Source organism: Marmota monax, unplaced genomic scaffold (genome assembly GCF_021218885.2).
Source record: "Marmota monax isolate L192 unplaced genomic scaffold, Marmota_monax_Labrador192_F-V1.1 WCK01_AAM20220418_F8-fsc00005, whole genome shotgun sequence".
In the NCBI taxonomy this organism is placed as follows: Eukaryota; Metazoa; Chordata; class Mammalia; order Rodentia; family Sciuridae; genus Marmota; species Marmota monax.
In genome coordinates, this window is record NW_026692254.1 from 32,518,785 (window position 1) to 32,536,618 (window position 17,834).

The window sequence follows — 17,834 nt, forward strand, 5'->3', positions numbered from 1 at the left end:
GTCTAGACACTTTCACTTAGCATGATAATTTCAAAGTTTGTTAACAAACCACGTATCAGTACTTCACTGCTTTTCATGGCTGTTTTGTATTCCATTGTAGGATAGACCACATTTTATTTATCTACTTATCTGTTAGCACACATTCAAATCTTTTCATTGTTTTGAACATTATGATGCTGCTGCTGCTATGAACACTCGCATATACATTTCTTTGAAGACATAGGTCTTCAGTTCTTTTGGATTGATATCTAGCAGTGAAACTGCGAATCATCTGGTAATTCTGTTTACCATTTTCAGGAACTGTCAGACTCTTTTTCCAAGTGGCTGCACCATTTTACATTCTCACCAACAATGTACGAGGGTCCAATTGCTCCACATCCACACCAATTGTTATTACCTTTTATTTTAATCATCCTAATGAGTGTAAGAGTACTCTTGGGTTTTGATTTGTACTTTTCTGATGATTTGGAATTCAATTTGCCACTCTGACTTTACAGAAGGCTGTGGGTGACAGAACCTAGAAATGAGTTGTAAAGGCTCTCTCTCTGATGACTTCTGTAGAATGAGCTCTTTCTGGAAATCTCTGTTTCAGACAGCAGTTTTTTCCCAATGACAAAGACCACTGTATTCTAACTACAAAGGAGAATAAGATTGTCCTGCCTCTGCCTCTAAGAATATGTTCCTCTCAGGATACCATGTTAATGGTAGTGAATACACACTTGGATTGCATTTGCAGCTAAGCTCACCTGCTGGTGGCCAAGCCTTTATGTATCCTGTGCAGTGGACCACTGCGTACTGGGCTTCTCCTTCTTTTACAGGGCCAAGGCCATTCCTAAAGAAAGAACATTTGTGAAATTATTGTTAACACATGTGAGTGAGGCAAGGGTGTCAATGACTGCTTTGGCATCTAAGCTATTGGGTTCCCTTGACTATCTTTATGACGTTGAATCTCAACTTCCCACCACCCTCTTTTCCCTCCTTCTGTGTGGTATGACAGTTCCAAATGAATTCCACCAACTCCCACTTCACATTTCAGCCACTGTCTCTTGGTCCTCTCTATACTCAGACCTCTTTTAAAGCTGGGTTACTCCTCAGCTTAGGGTATTGAAGCTATCTGCCAGAACAACCTCAAAATATACATCAGAAAGGGATACTGACCTGAATCTTTTCCTCATGGTGGTTATTCTGTTAAGAGGAAGGTGGTCCAAAGGAGCATTTCCACACCTAAGATTTGATAAATGTGTTAGAATGAGTGAAGACCCAAATACGTTTTTAAAGCATATAATGCTGCTGTCAAATACATGGCCCTCAATTGACACTTATATATTTACTCAGATGAAACCTGTGACCAATTTCCTTCCAAAGTGGAGAAGCAGGCTAGCATGCCTTTGGATTTTTGATTGTCACCAGAGGAAGGAGAGTGTGACTCACTTTGCAATATACATGGAAAGAGTTTCAGGGCCCAGCCCAGAGCTGGAAACCTGTAAAAAGACTCTTGGAGAAACACAGCCACGCTAAGTTCCACCAGATCACTGCAGTGGAACCGGGAGGCTTCAAGGAAAATGAGAGAAGTGGGTGTTGACAGTAGCAGTGTCTCTTTAGCCCTGAGCAGACACAGCAACTGGAAACAGATGTTGCCAGTTGATGAACAGTAGCATCTTCTCAGGCTTTAGCATCACAGCTGTAGAAACTCTCCCTCCTTCCCTGTAATGTTTTGGCTCTAACTACACAGCTGGAAGCCTGCTGAGGCAGGGGTGGGTGAGAGCGAGGGGCCAACAGGTCTTTCTATGGGTCCCTGTCTGAGAGCCAGGAGATGTGAGGCATCACACTGCCCACTCTGGTAGGTCATTTCCTGCCTCCCTTCTCTATAATCCTCTCAATATCTAGGCATCAAACATCCAAGGCCTGGACTGTGGCCAGGTTCTGACCACTGCTTGGCATACTCACTCAATACATGCACTTCCACTTCCCAACCACACGGCAATTAACATCCTGATGTCTTAATTTTTAACATAGCAAAGATGAGAGCCCAATTATACTCTGAGACCTTGGACAGATGCCAGAATTAATGTGGCTTTCACAGCAGGATCAATCCATGACAGTGCTGCCCAGGGATGCCAGCATGGTCCTCTGCCCTTTACTGGTAGACTTTGCCCTGTGTCTTGCTGAAATTAAGTTGTTTTATTTGGAGGAGAAATTATACTTTCAGAAAACAGCAATACAGCCTACTTCTCAGGTCCATCTAGGCAGTATAGCCTGGCACTTCAAAAAGCACCCAGAGGCATGCCAGGGCAGGCAGGGGACTGTAGGAATCTGGTTGAAAGGACATTGGTAATGGCATTACGGGCTACTAAGACAAATGGCACACTATGGCACTTCCAAGCAATTAATTCAGAAGGGCATTGCTTGGATGATGCATTGAAGATTTATATTTCTAGCTGTGTGTGATGGCATAGGACTGAAATTCCAGTCATTCAGGAAGCTGAGGAAGGAGGATCACAAGTTTGAGGCCAGATCAGCAACTTGGCAAGACCCTTGGCAACTTAGCAAGACAATATCTGAAAATAAAAAGTAAAAAGGGTTGGGGAGGTAGCTCAGTGGTAGTGTCTCTGGGTTTTAATCCCCAGTACAAAAAAAAGAGAAACTACTTAATTCTTTTAAAGCATCTATCATATGGAACTTCATGGTACCCACCAAATGTGCAAGTGGCAAGTCCTGGTTCCAGCAGCAAAGAATTGGATAAGAGTGACATTAGTGAGGGCTCCATGGTGCCAGACCTGAGAACTAGAATATCCCCAGGGTCAGGCAGCTTGATGGGGAGGATGGGTGCTCAGATTGTGCAGGGATGGGGGGGGGAGTAACCCAGGATGGGTGTAGAATCAGGCAGTCTTGTCAGAAGAGGTGCTAAGGAAGAGTCTGCTTACGAGATCATGTACCAGGGATGGCTGGGTAGGTGCCTACTTTGGAGGAGGCAGCCAAGATCAGCCTTGCTCACCTGCTTACATCTCCAGCTCCTGCTGTTTCTCCTTCTATTATTTAGAACTCATTGGCAGAATTTGGCAGTCTTTCTCTAGAAACTTCCTTGGCCCTCTTTTGTCCCCAACCTGCCTCAGTGCCCCAAGTCTCCTTTGTGGGCTCTCCTTTACCTCCCTGGTATAGGAGTGCACAGGAACAGTTCCCTGATCTCCTGTCGACACACACTTTCCAGGTGACCTCATGCCATTTTATTCTTGTGGCTTCCAATATCATCTCAAAAATCCCCAAGCACATTATCTTCAGCTCCTCCTTTGGATTCCAGAATTCATGTCCAACTGCCTAGTCATCGTCTCCATTTAGCTGTCTGACATGCATCTTCATCTTTCAAGGGCTGACATTTGCCCTCTATCCAAAACCAGCTCCCCTAACTGTCTCTCCCATCTTAGTAAATGGCAGCTCCATTTTTCCACTTGGCAGGTAAACATTTCAGACTTCTCTCATATTCTCATAATTTACCTGCAGCCTGGCTTTATCTCTAAAATATGTTCAAAGCTGAGCACTGCTTACTACAATTACTATTCTCAACTGAATCATTACAGTAGTCTCTGCTTCTAGCCTTCTCCCCTGCAGGCTTATTCTCCACACAAAGCCAGAACAATTTTTAAAATGTCATTCAGAACATTTGACTCTTATACTCAAACTCTAATAACCTCCCATCTCATTTAGAGTCAAAGCTAAAATCTTTTGAGATCAACATGACCTAATATCTGCCATCTCTCACCATGACTCTCCCCTATTACCTACTTCTGACATAGTAATCTCCTTAGTGTTCCTTGAACACGCAAGAATAATCTAGCTTCAGTGTGTTTGCACGGGCTTAGCCCTCTATCAGTTGTCCTCTTTGCCAGATATTCCATGTCTTATTCATTCACTTTCTTTGGGTCTCTACTCAAATGTTACCTGATCAATAAGGCCTGTCCCTACTCACCCTATACAACAGGTAGACCAACAAGGCCTACTATTTCCACTCCCCAAATTTGCCTTTTTTCTTCCATTATGCTGATGGTGTTTTTCACCACCATCTGACACATATACTAACATGGTTCTTTTGTCTATTGAGTACATTCCCATGAAAATAAGTATTAAGCAGGTCCATATGCTTTAGTTAACACTGGCTTCCCATACCATGGGAAGCCCCAGCATAGGGTGTCCCTCTGCATAAATTTGTTGGCTGAATGAATGAATGAATGAATGGCATCAGCATCACACTCATTAATTATAAGTAATCTAGAGACGACTTATGCATGAGAGGATACATGCATATTAAATGCAAATACTATATATGGTATTTGAAATATGGGTCTTGAGTTCTGTGGATTATGGTATTGGTAAGTGGTCCTGGAACCAACTGCCATGAACATGAGGGATAATTGCATGTACAGAACATTCTGAAAGATGTCAAAGAGGCGCAAAGAGGTATAAATCAAAGCTTTTGGCTTCAGGACATATAACTGATTTATGAAGCTAAGATATTTAAACATAGAGTATCAATCAACAATTTGACAGATATATTAGAGATCAATAAAACATATGAATTGTCACAGGAGATATAAGAGATACTGGGGAGTTGATGGTTTTAATACACATGTTGAGAAATATGGAACCTTGGAGGGGCTGGATTTGAGAAGGATCATGAAGAATGGGTAGAAAGTTAAAACATACAGGCAAGAGGGGTCACGAATCTAAGAAGAGGCAGAAGATAGTAAAAAACCAGACAAAGAGGGATGCAACACAGATCAGGGAGTCTGTATATTCCTGGGCTCAGGAGGAGAAGATGAAGTCATTGGAAGGAAACCAAATCAGCATGTGTGACCTTTGCAGAATTAATCAAGGGCTTTTTTTTTTTTTTTTCCTTTTTGGGACTGGGGATTGGACCTAGGGCTATTTACCACTGCATCACATGCCCAGCCCTTTTTATATTTCATTTTGAGACAGGGTCTCACTAAGTTGCTTAAGTCCTCACTAAGTTGCTTAAGTCCTCGCTAAGTTGCTGAGGTTGGCTTTGAACTCACTATCCTCCTGCCTCAGCCTTCCAAGTTGCTGGGATTACAGGTGTGCGACACTGTTCCTGGTGATTAGTCAAGAGTTTTAATGGTAGATCAGAAAGCAGCAAAACCACCACAGTGATAGCCCTCTGTTGCCCCAAACGGACCTCATTCTGCAGATGAAGGAGCGCCGTGAGCCCATGCACATCCTCATGGATGACTGCTGCCCTTCCTTCTTGACTGTCCCTGTCTTCAGGTCCAGGATCCGGCCTAAGAGAAAGAGAAGGACATTGGCGTCAGCCTCAGCTTTAGATTGGGAGATGGAGGAGGAGAGGTAGGGAAGAGTGTTCTCCAAAGCTCTGCCAATGAGGACAAGTGGGGCTGCACAAATTGTTTGTTTCTTAGAATTCCCAACATTCTTTGGCAGGAAACTCAGAGCGATGAAATCCACATACTTTAAAATGCCTTGTTTTCTTCAGAACAATCTACACTTCGCCATTTCTGCTGTCAGATTCCATAGTCTCAAGTCACTCCAGTTTGGCTGTCTCCTCCATCTCTCCATGGAAGCTCATTTGCCAAGGTCACCAATGACTTCCTCATTGCTAAATGTAATATGCACTTTCCCAACTGCCTTGCTGAGCTCTACACAACTAACACACTGATCCTTTCCAAAAATGTTGCCATCTCTTGCCTTCCTGCACAGCACTCTCTGTTCTTTCCCTGTGTGCTCTTTTGCTCTCAACCACCTTTTCTTCTCATACATCAGTACCCTGTACAATTTTATCCACTCCAAGGTTTTGGTGGTCACTTCTGGAGACTGGTGACCCCACGTCTACACCTCTAGCAACAAACATCCATCTCCTTTGTTGGTTAGACCTACACCACTGGAATCTGACTGTATACTTCAAAGGCAGTTTCACCCACTTCTCTAAAACACACCCTGAACATCAGCAATAACACTGCCATCAACATGGAAATTTGAGTCCGAAATCTAGTTGCCTTCACTGAGTATCTTATCTCTCACTGCTGCATACAATCTGTCCCTCCACCTCCCCTGCCTCCATCACCCACCTGTTCCCCTCTCAGAGGAGAAAGTGTTGTATCTCAGGGTATTTTCCACACCCCAGTGGGGTTTTATTCCATTCCCAACCTCTTTCCACTCAGTTATTTCTAGCTTCTCCATTCCCTACTGTGTATTTTCTCCAGTATCTAAACATCATCACATCTCTTTCATTTTAGGGAGAAAAGCAAACATAAATATATGATGACCATGAAGTTCTTGCCCTCCTTCTCCATCTGCAGTTAGAGCATTCCATCCAAGTCACCATTGGCACCTCCACTCCTCCCGAAGGCTCAGCTCACTGCAATCTGCCTTCATTCACTACAGTCCTACGGATACTGTCTAGCCTAGGCCACAGGTCTCTCTGTTGTCAAATTTAACAAATACCTTTAAGCTCCTCTCCATCTTGTCTCTCTTCTTGACTTGGCCCTCTTTGGGACACCTTTGAAGGTGATGGTTTCTCTTCCTCAGTTCAGCCCTTGCTGGCCATGGTGTCGGCATTCCCAGAGCCTTAGCCCTTTTCTTTTCCACTGTTTCCCATAAACCCCTGGTAATCCTTGACTGTACTACCCGTACATGTTAATGACAGGGAGATGAGCGTCTCCAGCAGACAAAGGCTTCTCTCCTTTGACCAAAACTGTGGTCAGGCTGCTCCTTGGAACCCCCGTCTGTCTAGGCTTACACTCGGGCTTCCCTCTTTGTACTTATAGAAAGAAGCTGGTTTCAGAAAGATTCTGCTAAGTCAGTGAAATGGTTTGGATGAGTGTTTCCCAAAGGTCCATGTGTCCCCATTATGGCATTATTGTGAGGCAGTGGAGCCTTTAAGAGGTGGAACCTAGTAGGAAGTCCTTGGGTTACTAGGGACGTGCCCACAACAGGGATTGTGGGAGCCCAATCTCTTTCTCTTCCTTCTACTTCCTGGCTCAATAACTAGGGGAGCTGGTGTGCTCTACCACGTGCTGCCTGCCCATATGGTCATCCAGCACCCCTACCAGAGGCTCAAAATATGGATCTATGCATTCTTAAACTATAACTTCCAAAACTACAAGTCAAAATAAACCTTTTCTCAGGTTAATTATTTCAGGTATTTTGTTACGATAACAGGAAGTTGTCTAACAGAGTTTGGCAAAAGTCCCTCACCCTTGTTACTGACCACCCTTGATATCTTATCACCTTAGCCTGACTTTATCAAGAATTCTGTTGAGTCAGTTTAGCAAGAATTCTCTCTACCCCTGATGTTTCCTCTTAGTGACCCCACGCTGTTCCTGAATCCCCACTTGTCATAGAGGAGTCTGATCTCTTTACCCAATGGCAAATACCCTATTGCAACAGTTCCTGTACTTTTACCCTGACTCTCTTGAACAGCATCTTTCTTACCTTTTTTTCTCTTTTAGTACCAGGGATTGGGGTACTGAATCACTGAGCTGCATCTCTAGCCCTTTTTTTAATTTGAGACAAGGTCTCACTGAATTGCTTAGGGCCCTGCTAAATTAGCTGAGACTTGGTTAGAATTTGTGATCCTTCTTCCTCAGACTCCTGAACTGCTGGATTACAGACAGATGCCAACACTTCCAGCTTACTTATCATTTTAAACAAGCATCATCAATTATTATTATTATTTTTAAAAACACAGATAGACCTCTCTTGGAAGTTTCTATGTGTCTTGGGCATCTCACAGACACTTAAAATCCACATCTCCAAAACTAGACTTGTCTTTCATCACAATTTCTACCTTAGTCACTTGCACCATTACTACTCAGTTGTTTAAGCTTGAAATTATCAGTTAAGAGCATGTATTTTAGTGCTCACCTACCTATATTTATAACCAGCCTCCCTTACTTACTGTGTGATTTTTGGGCAAATTACCTAACATTTCTGTGATACATCTGTAGCATGAAAGAAATAATAGTACTTTCCTTAGATGGTTGTTGTGAGCATTAAATGAATTACAATGTGACTACTATGGATGACTCAGAGAAAATGCTCTACAAATGCTTATTATATAAAGAACATGAAACACTCACTCTAACATCTGATCTGTCACCAACATTCTGTCAGTGTACCTCCCATTCACCTTTGGCCCATGCACTTACTTTCTCTGCATCATGCCTCAGGTTTGTCCTTCTCATTGCTTTTCTGGAAGGATGGCTGCAACAAGGTGGATGTCCCTTCCCAAGGTTTTGCACCCTTCAATTTGACCTCTGCATTGCTACTTATCATGGTCCTATCATTTCTGAGACCTTGGGCACTCAGACTCACTGGTCATTGAGGTTTTCTTCTGCAAAATGTTAGACAGTTTACATGAAAGTGGTTTGCACACAGGAGACAAACATCCACATGGCAGACTTAAAACAAATGGTCATATCACCCTTTCTTGAAAACCTCTCATGTTCTCCACTGATGAGTCCCAGTGAAATCTATCCTGCAGTCTTATATAAAATTATGAAAGCTGGCCTCTGCTCACCCTTATACCTCCCTCTCACCAAATGCCTCTTTACTGCTCCACTCAGGCCCAGGCTGCTCCTGTCAACCCATTACTCCCCATGCACTTGCTCCTCTCATATCTCCGGGCCTTCTGGAAGCTCCCTCTGCCCTCAGCAGCCCACTCCCTTTGTTTGTCATTTCACCTCATTCCTTATAAATATTCGATCAGCTACTGTAACCTGCTAGGTAATGATTCAAGCATAAAGAAACAGGCAAAAGCAATTACATTCTTTTTTTTTTTTTGGTGTTAGGGATTAAACTCATGGCCTCAGGCATGCCAGGCGAGCACTCTACCAACTGAGCTACATCCCCAGCCCCATTACATTCTAATGGGTAAGAGAAATAACAAAAATAAAGAACAGAATGAAATGGAATAAACTAAAATAGAATAGATTTTTGAAAGGAGGTAAGTGCTATGGACAACAATAAGGTAGAGTAAGTGTGAGAAAGTGACTGGAGACCACCCCTTGTGATACTCAAATGAGTTCCTGTCACTTAAATCAAATGGGCCTTGAAGATACCTCCCCATGCCTGGGTCCCACTGTTCCAAATGGAGAAGGAGGTAAAGGAACAAAGTGTGCAACACAGGGCAGCCACCTCCCTGGTCCACATCCTGCAGCATGCTGTGCTGCCTGGGCCAGCTCTACCACTCTGTCCTAGAATTGTCTGGCACTTGTGGTCCTGGACTGTGCCTCATCAGCCCGCTGTCCTCAGCACTGCAGCACTCCTGAGAGGTGTTTTCCTCATATGTCCCCAGGGCTTGTAGGATGCGCAGCACCAAACCAACACCAGCAACCACCATCATACTTACTGCTGATGTGCTCACCATTAACCCAGGTGTGTACTCCAAAACTCTACTCCAACCAGAGGCCAGGAGCTCAGCCTAGAAGGGTCATAGCTTTGCGGAGGAGACCTGAGCTTTGCTGGTCCTATGCTCTCTGTTGTTTCAGGTTTTTGACACCTGTCTGTCTGTCTCACTCACAGACAGTATCTTTTTACAGCCCTTTTAGTGTAAATTGTCACTTGATTTCTCATCTACAGGTTTCAGCTGTGAAGCGGGCCAGTATGAAGGTCTGTCAAATTCCAAAGTGTGCTCTGAAAATAAATCACAGCTGTGTAGCACATGAGCGGTGGAACATGAGGAAATGAAAAAACACATTTCCATGATTTGCTGTCATGACCCTGAGAGACAACTGCTTCAACGTTTATTTCTCTGCAAGCTTCTCTGGTTTCCTTGGGCACAATGAGCCCCATTTCTAGGCTCCTCTGGAATGAAAGCATGCCTGACTTCGTCTACTAGACGTGTTACTGAAAGCTTGTGAGTGAACTGACATATTGGGATGTGAATCAGTCTCTGTCCACAGGTCATAGGGTACTGGACTGACTTATAATGGGGCTCCCAACAGGGAAGCAATCATGGAGACATGGCTGTATTTACACCACCCCTAACCTTCTTTTCTGACTCATAGAAACCTGGGCCTACTTAGAACAATGAGTCTGTATTCCCTGGGCTGTCTCCCTGTGGATCTCTATAGAGGCACAACCAATCTAGGTCAACGCTGATCCTCCCAAGGTCCCTCCTGCATCTCCATCCTTGGGCTTGGGAAAACTCGTTCTTTCATAATCCTGTCTCTGAGATGATCCCACCTGTATCATCCATCCTGTTCTCCTTGTCTGATGCTTAAAACTACCAGCCACCCTGGCCACCTCTTCTTTGGGTACTCATGCCTGTTCCAAGGCCCCTGCTCACCTGCCTCCTAATGCTCTCAAGGGTGCCTTCTAAGTGCACACCCTGAGAGAAGCCAACTCTTACATCCTCGACTCCTCACAGAAAATTTGTCGCTCTCACACAGCAGCCAGACTGATGCTCTACTTTCCAGCAGTGGCCCCTTCTATAGAGAGAGGAGGTCACTGCTCTTACACTCATAGGTCATGGGGCCAGAGACAAGCTGGCTCTTGTCCTCTGTCCCCAGCCCCTCCCAAAGCTGCTCTACTCTGCTCTTACTCCTGCTCCTTCCCCACTCACAACACCTGCAATGTCCACCTGCTAATAAGTCAATCTTCCCTCACTTAAGACCCTGGCTCATCACCCCCACTCTTTCTCTTGATTCCAAGTCCTACATGGTCTTGGCATCCATGTGGAAGATCCACCTAACACCTCCAACTCAGCACTTGATCTCCTTCCTCTATTCTGGAGAGTCTCCTCTCCTCTCAGCAGGCTCCTGTTCTCACCACCAGATTGGGAACTCAGGTCACTTATGACTGCTCCACCTGAAATTTTACATTCAAATATCCATGATGTGCCACCACTGGCCCAGCCCAGGCCCTGCTTCCTGGTTTCTCTAGGAAACAGGGCATTCTGGCTTAGAATCATGCAGCACACTGCCTGAGCACAAAAGGCAGAAGAACTTGGTCTACTCATTTTCCTCCTTATAGTGCCTAACATGATCTTTTAGAAAAGTATCTCTGCATACTCATGAAGTAAAGATCCCAAATAATATTCTCAACAGAAAAAACACTGTTGACATTTGGTACACTTTCTATCAATCTGCTCTGTATTTCAGTTGATTAGAGGTCTCAAGGATGTATTTATCCATTCCATGTCACTTAGTATAAACTCATGAGGATTTTGTCACAAACCTAATTTTAAGGGCTTTATAATATTATTTTGAATGAATAATTTACTATTGGATAATTAAGTTGTTCCCATGTTTTTCATATGGCAAATAATGCTGTGGTGAAACATCTATGTACACACACACACACACACACCCCATTTAAGGTAGGTTCCCCACAATGGGATCATTGTATCAAATATTTTTAAGGCTATCAATACTAATAGGCTACTCTACCTTTAAAGCTCACAATGAACCCACTGTCAACACTTACATTCAGTTTTTCTACCTCATAAAAAGGGGAAAAAATTATGACTCATACCACCTCAAAGTTTTTAACTATAATTTTTCCAGACAAGTAGAAAATGTTTTAAAAGAGGGGTCAGGAAACTATAGCCTTCAGTCTATACTTTCAAATCTGGCCCACCATCTTATTTTTATAAATAAAGTTTTATGGAAAACAGCCATGCTTATTCATTTATTTACTATCCATGGCTAATTCCATACTATAGTGATAAAGTTAAGTAATTGTAACAGATTATGCAGACCAAAAAGCCTAAAATATTAACTACCTGGCCCCCCAAAAAACATTTTCTGATTCCTGCTTTAGAAGAATGATTATAAAAATTCCAAAAACAGAGCATCTTTTCCCACAATTGTTTTCAGTAACCTGATTTTAAAGTATGATTTTGGTTAGCAGTTAACTTTTTAAAAAAGAAGAATCAAAAGTTTGTCTTGGATAAGATCACAAAAGAAGACTGTGTGCATGTAAAAATGCTCCCCAGGCTACAAGAGAAAAACAAATATAAATTAGAATCATTTCATCAAAAGAATCTTTAAGAAAACTGGAAACATTTTATCTTGGTTTAAAAAGGAGGAAAACCAAGATAGTAAGAAGAAAGCAAGAAAAAATGTTTAACAACAAAAACAAAGCAGTGGCCCCATGATGGACAATATGTGATGTGGTTCCAAAACTGTGGGGCCCCCTGAAAGGGGGACACAGAGGCTGGAAGATGTCACTGTTCCAGTGACAATATGTTCTCATTCTCAAAAGGCTGACCCCAGCCGCCACAGCAGCTGTGCACACAGTAAAAAGAACACCCACCATAGCATAGGAATCCAAGTGTTGTTCCTGAGGCCTGCTCCTGAACCAACTCCAGAGCCATGGGCTGTGACAAGTGAACCTGGGAGAGAATGGGCCTTCTACCACTAAAGATGGCATCTTGGTTTATTTGGGATGCTATAACAAAATACCTGAGACTCTGTAACTTCTAAATAATACAATTTATTGCTCTTGGTTCTAGAGCCTTGGAAGTCCAACACCAAGGCACTGGCAGATCTGCTGTCTATTAAGAACCCATTCATCATAGATGGCATCTTCTTACTGCATCCTCCCAATGTAGGAGGGCAAACAGGCTTCCTCAGCTCTCTATTATAAGGGTGTCCATCCCGTTAGGCCCTTGTGAACAAAAGAACCTACCTTTTAATAATATCATACCGAGGATAGGTTTCAGCATAGAAAAATTTTTTGGGGGGTGGGGAACCAACATTCAGATCACAGCAGATGGGTACTTTTCCCTCAGATTTCATTATCTCTGGCAAGTATTTAGAAATGGCTAAGGGTATAAATAGCTCAATTCTCAAGCTGTAACCAAACTATTTTTTTCCCAAATGAAGGAAGGGACTCTGGGTATCCATAGAGTAGTAGAGGGACATCTGCTATTCCATTTACCCATTACCAACTCCATTGCAAAGATTTTTGAGAAACAGATCCCATGCTATTTTCCTTCATTCTGACAGTTAAAAAAGATGCTGCTACCTTTTTATAAGATCCCACCTCCCTGGCCATGGCAATTAGTTGAGGACTGGGCATCTGACACAAGTTGGACCGATGATAGTAACTTGCCCATGTGGATGGGTCCCAAGTCTAAACATGATCCAATCAGAGTCCCCCACATGCAAAGTGTGAACTTAGCTACCTTCCCTCTTTTTCTTTTTTAGCAGCAATGATCATCATCAGCTTCATGGAAAATTAGGTCTGAAAGAATAAAACTAATTCTAAAAAGGTAGTAAAATAAAAAAAAAAAAACAGAGTACTCTACTGCTGCTCAAGTCATTATCACCAATAAATTGTCTTTTTTGCGTATGCCTAAACTTCAGCTCTGTCACTTGAAATCAAGCCGCTTAATATGAGGTTCTCTGGCCTTTGACAGAAAAGGATGGACAAAGGAATATGTCTCCCTCACTGATACTCTACTAAGGCCCAGGTATTATGAAAGATTTACATGTTCTATTTTGTTTGATTTATATAACAACCTAGGAAATTGGTCACAGTGGTGCACCAAAGTGGGGCAGGGAGAAGGGCAATCCGACTCAGAGAAGAAAAATATTGTATCATTGATATGCCAAGAATTGCTGGGGCACAGTAGTAATAAAAAGCAGATTAACTTTCAGGAGGTTCTATTATTGTTTTTGAATATTCTCTGGACAATGTAGGTCCTATCTGCTTATGCCCTGGGTAGACATTCCCAGCAATGCTCCCTCCTTAGCAGCCCCAAGTAGGCTTTATTCTTCCCATGAGGAAACAACCTAGAAGCACTAATAATTCAGCCAATAATATCTCACAGCTTAGAACTGGGGACCTGGATTTTGAACAAGGGATGCCTGGCTGTAGAGTCCCTGCTGTATGCAGAATCAACTGTTCTCAGAGGCTTGGAGCCTGCTCCCCACTGAAGATAGGCAGCACCCACCAAACAGAAGCAGATGGGCAGTGAGAATCAGGAGGTTAGCCATCTGCAAGGGACTGTGGCCAGCCTGTGTCTCTTTCAAGATCAGAGATCTAGACTTAGAAAATCTGGTTTTGGTTTGGTTTGGTAATTCTTCCTGTATATTTGTTTATTGCTTTTCCGTTTCTCCTTTTGATTTAATAGAAATCTTTGGGTCATTCCAGCCTGTTTTGGCCATTCCTAGGAGACTCATGGGAATGGTTTCACCTCTGTATTTGGGTGGAGCTATAGGCACAGCAGCTTCTCTTGGGGTAGACATGGTTAGAGCAAATACATCTTCTGGTTTTGCCAAGGACAATCCTGACTTTTGCTTATTGTCCCAGCATATGTATTAGTAGAGTTTCTTCTCATTCTCAAGGCCTGCTGACTTGGACAAAAAAATTATATCTTCACTCTTTGCAAAGTGGCAGCAAAGAGCAAAGAAAGAATCATTGAGATATAGATGCCAGTCCACGAAGGTTAAGAAACTCAGGTAGATCCAAGGCCAACAAGCCTCCTTCTCTCACTTTTAAATAGAGCTATATTTTGTCTTTAACAGTACAGGGAAATCCAAAAGGTCCTCTGGGAAAAGAAATGGTATGCTGCTATCAATGCAGTATCTAGTTCCCAGGCAGGAGGAGGGATGCAGCTGGACCTGGCAACTCAGTGTTTAAGTTTCTTTGAGTTTGATTCAGTAAGAGGATAGGGGGAGAAAGCTCCATTCTTCTAAAGAAATGCTTTCTCAGGTGCCCAGCTGGAGCAGTTGGCTGTACCTCATACTATTCTGGTTTGAACTACTCCAAGTCTAACACTACACCAAGAACTTTCCATGACCCACATTCAGAGGCTCAACTTCTTATGAACACATGGAGACTAATGTGAAAATGAAATCACAAGAAATCTATAAGAAAATTCTTCCTCTCTCAAATTTCTGCTTCATGAAGAAGGCCTTTCTTCTTCATACTGTTGTTAGCAAAAAGATATTCATAATTACCTCATAATGCTGCTCCATTATTTCAAATCCATATCCAACTATTTAATGGTCATGACAAGCTGTGATCTTTTCACAGCAGGGACCCTGTCCTATTCCTCTAGGAATCCTCTGTGACCCAGGGAATGCCACTAAACGCCCTTGACCTATATTAGTGTCTACGGGTTGTAGCAAATGACAAACTGAGCAGTTTAAAACAATATCCACTTATTAGCTCACAGTTAACTGAGTTCTATACCAATGGTCTCTATTAAACGAAATCAAGGGATTGGATGGGCTGCACTCTTATTGGAGCTTTTGGAGAAGAATCCACCTCCAAGCCCTTTCAAGTTCTTGGCAGAATCCAGTTCCCTGTGGCTGTCAGACTGAGGTGCCCAGTTCCTTGCTGGCTGCTGGGTGAGGATCACTCTAGGAGGTCACTACAGATTCTTGCTCATGTCCCAGTCCATCTTCAAAACCAGTAATGACTTATTAAATTATTTTTGTTCTTTGAATGTTTGTTACTTTCCCTTCTGTCACCTGATCTGGGACTTCAATTATGTCAGCAAAATCCCTTCACAGCACTACTTAGATTACTGTCTGAATAACCAGGGTTGGGAACCTGAGAGGGCCTTTTAGTACATTGCCCACCACAGCACTGACCATTACTGCTACTTAGGCAGATGGCTAGCCTCTCTTCCTAGATTACAAATTCTGGCCAGGGGCTGAGCATCTCCATGCTCCCCAGGTCAGAGAACCTCACACAGTGGGTTTCCAATAGCTCTGTTCTGAATGACACCTATTGTGGAGGCTAAGCTGCCACAACTGGCAGGTGGCTGAATTACAACTCCCACGGGTATCTTCCCCCCCACCGCCCCGCCACCCCCCCCCCGCCCCGCCACCCCCCCCCCCCAGTTTTCTAAAGGATCCTTGAAGATTTAGAACTCAGGCTTCTCCTTACAAGCATTTCCATACCATCTTGAGCCTGTGGTGTGGCTATGCTTGTCCCACTAGCCATTTTCAACTATTTGCCCACTGGGAACACTGACACTAACATATGAAAGCATTTACATAAGAAGGGATACATGGTTTAATGGCTGCAACCAAGTGCATCCTCCTTATCCAGCTGGAGAGACAGGCAGTGCTAAACTCTACCCACCAGACCATGTGCTAAGCAGGTTTCTCTCACATCACACATGATGCTGGCAACTCAAACTGACAGGGGAATAAAGGGTATTGGGCGTGTGGTGAATTCAGATAAAAATGGAGTACAAAAAACAGCTTCCTTCACCTTCTGGCCTCCTTGGCCTCAAAAACCACAGGCAATTGATTTTCTTTTTCTTTTCTTCAAAATAATATTTTTAAAAGAGAGTGCATGGAAGTTCATGAACATCTAGAGGCTGGGTGGGAAGCAAGGACCTATGATTTACCTCCATCCAACAGAAACCACGAAATACAAATTACAGCTTCATGCAAAGCAGCTCACAGGTGAAACAAGATACTGTTCCCACCTCATTATAAAACTGACTTAGCTAGGATCTGGAGAAGACCCAGGATAAGTTTGCACAAAGAGGAAAGAAAGAAGGTAAGAATGAAGAGACAGCAAAAGGGGCATCAAAGGATGCTTCCTAAAAGAGCAAGCGTAGAAAGGAGCACTGGGATTCCAGAGGTGGAACTGGAAGGAAAGGCTGCCCCAAGCCAAGGGAAGATGGATGTGGAAGAATGGAGAGAGGGGTCTGAGAATGAGGCAAAGTCCTGTTGGGCTGGGGCTCAGTGGGTGAAAGGCTAGAGGTGGTCTGGGGCCCAGGGTAGGACATAGAGCCTCAGGATAGGAAACAGAAGAGTTAAGCTTTCAAGATGGTTTTGCTGTCTGTTACACAGGCAGAAAATCCAGACTCCAGATGTTTAGGAACTATGTTTCCAATGGCCCCATTTGCCCCTTTATGTTGTTGACAATAAATATTTAGTGTGCTTTGCAAAGGCCAGATCATATTGTAAAAGCAAAATATCAGTCTGGGGAAATTCACATGATTTGCATTTTAAAATATAATATTAGGAAGTTACATTTTAGAAGCAAAAACTTGTAAGATGAGCATTTATATTCAATGTGCAAGGGAAGAGAATACTCTACCCTGGGGACTAAGAGTTTGGCTATCCAGGGATAGTGCCAATGTACACAAAAAGCACACTGGGAAGAAGGAGCAGTTGGCAACCAAAGTTGTGTTCAATGAGCAGATCATGTTCTGGCTGACCCACCAGCAGCACTGCTTCCAGGGAGGAGGAATAGGTTTGTGAGTAACCAACCCCATGAGCCCTCTTGACCCAGGGAAATGGCACTGGTGTGAGGGCTATAGAATAACAAAAGAAGATGACTCTGGGGCCCCTGAATAAGATTGGCAAAAGGGACAGAGCACTGTAACTCTTAAGGCTCCCATCCCATAGACAGGCAAAAGAAGCCTTTTTGCCAAACAAGTCTGGTTTGTATGGCACTGCCTTCATTCCCTCCGCCCTACCATCTGGGGAAGGTGTTAATGAGCTGCTAACGAGGCAATGAGCAGGCAACAGGATGGCAAAAGAAGGGCACCCACAGTCTTCAGAGATCATCAAACAGATAATCTCTCATGAGCAATAAAAAAACTAAGATGGAAACATAGGGTTGGGGGCATCCCTACCAAGGGACAGACAGCTCCTACATAAGAGACACCTCTACTACCTCCATAACTGTTCCCATAGCTCTCAGTAAAGCCCCAGAACTTTCTCCTGTATTTGCATTCCAATTGTGATGTGGAGTCACAGGGGGGCCTCCTGCTGCAGCAGGCTGCTCTGCTCTTCATTATAAAATCATCACCCCACAGTCTCTCCTGGCTGGCACCTCTTCTGCTATTTAATCTGCAGACAAAAGTACAAATTCCTCATCTT

The 17,834-nt window shown here is 43.4% G+C and overlaps 1 protein-coding gene across 9 annotated transcripts in view; it reads right to left on the reverse strand.

The window, feature by feature from the left end:
- The window catches only part of Arnt2 (aryl hydrocarbon receptor nuclear translocator 2), a 174,377-nt gene that overhangs the window by 64,113 nt on the left and 92,430 nt on the right, over nucleotides 1–17,834 (reverse strand). For all 9 annotated transcript variants that reach the window (XM_046438588.1, XM_046438559.1, XM_058577634.1 and 6 more), the window contains exons 6-8: nucleotides 5,189–5,291; nucleotides 1,159–1,224; nucleotides 747–832 (exon numbers count right to left, since the gene is read on the reverse strand). In XM_046438588.1, coding sequence (XP_046294544.1) covers nucleotides 747–832; nucleotides 1,159–1,224; nucleotides 5,189–5,291 — 255 coding nt within the window. The remainder of the gene's footprint in view (nucleotides 1–746; nucleotides 833–1,158; nucleotides 1,225–5,188; nucleotides 5,292–17,834) is intronic.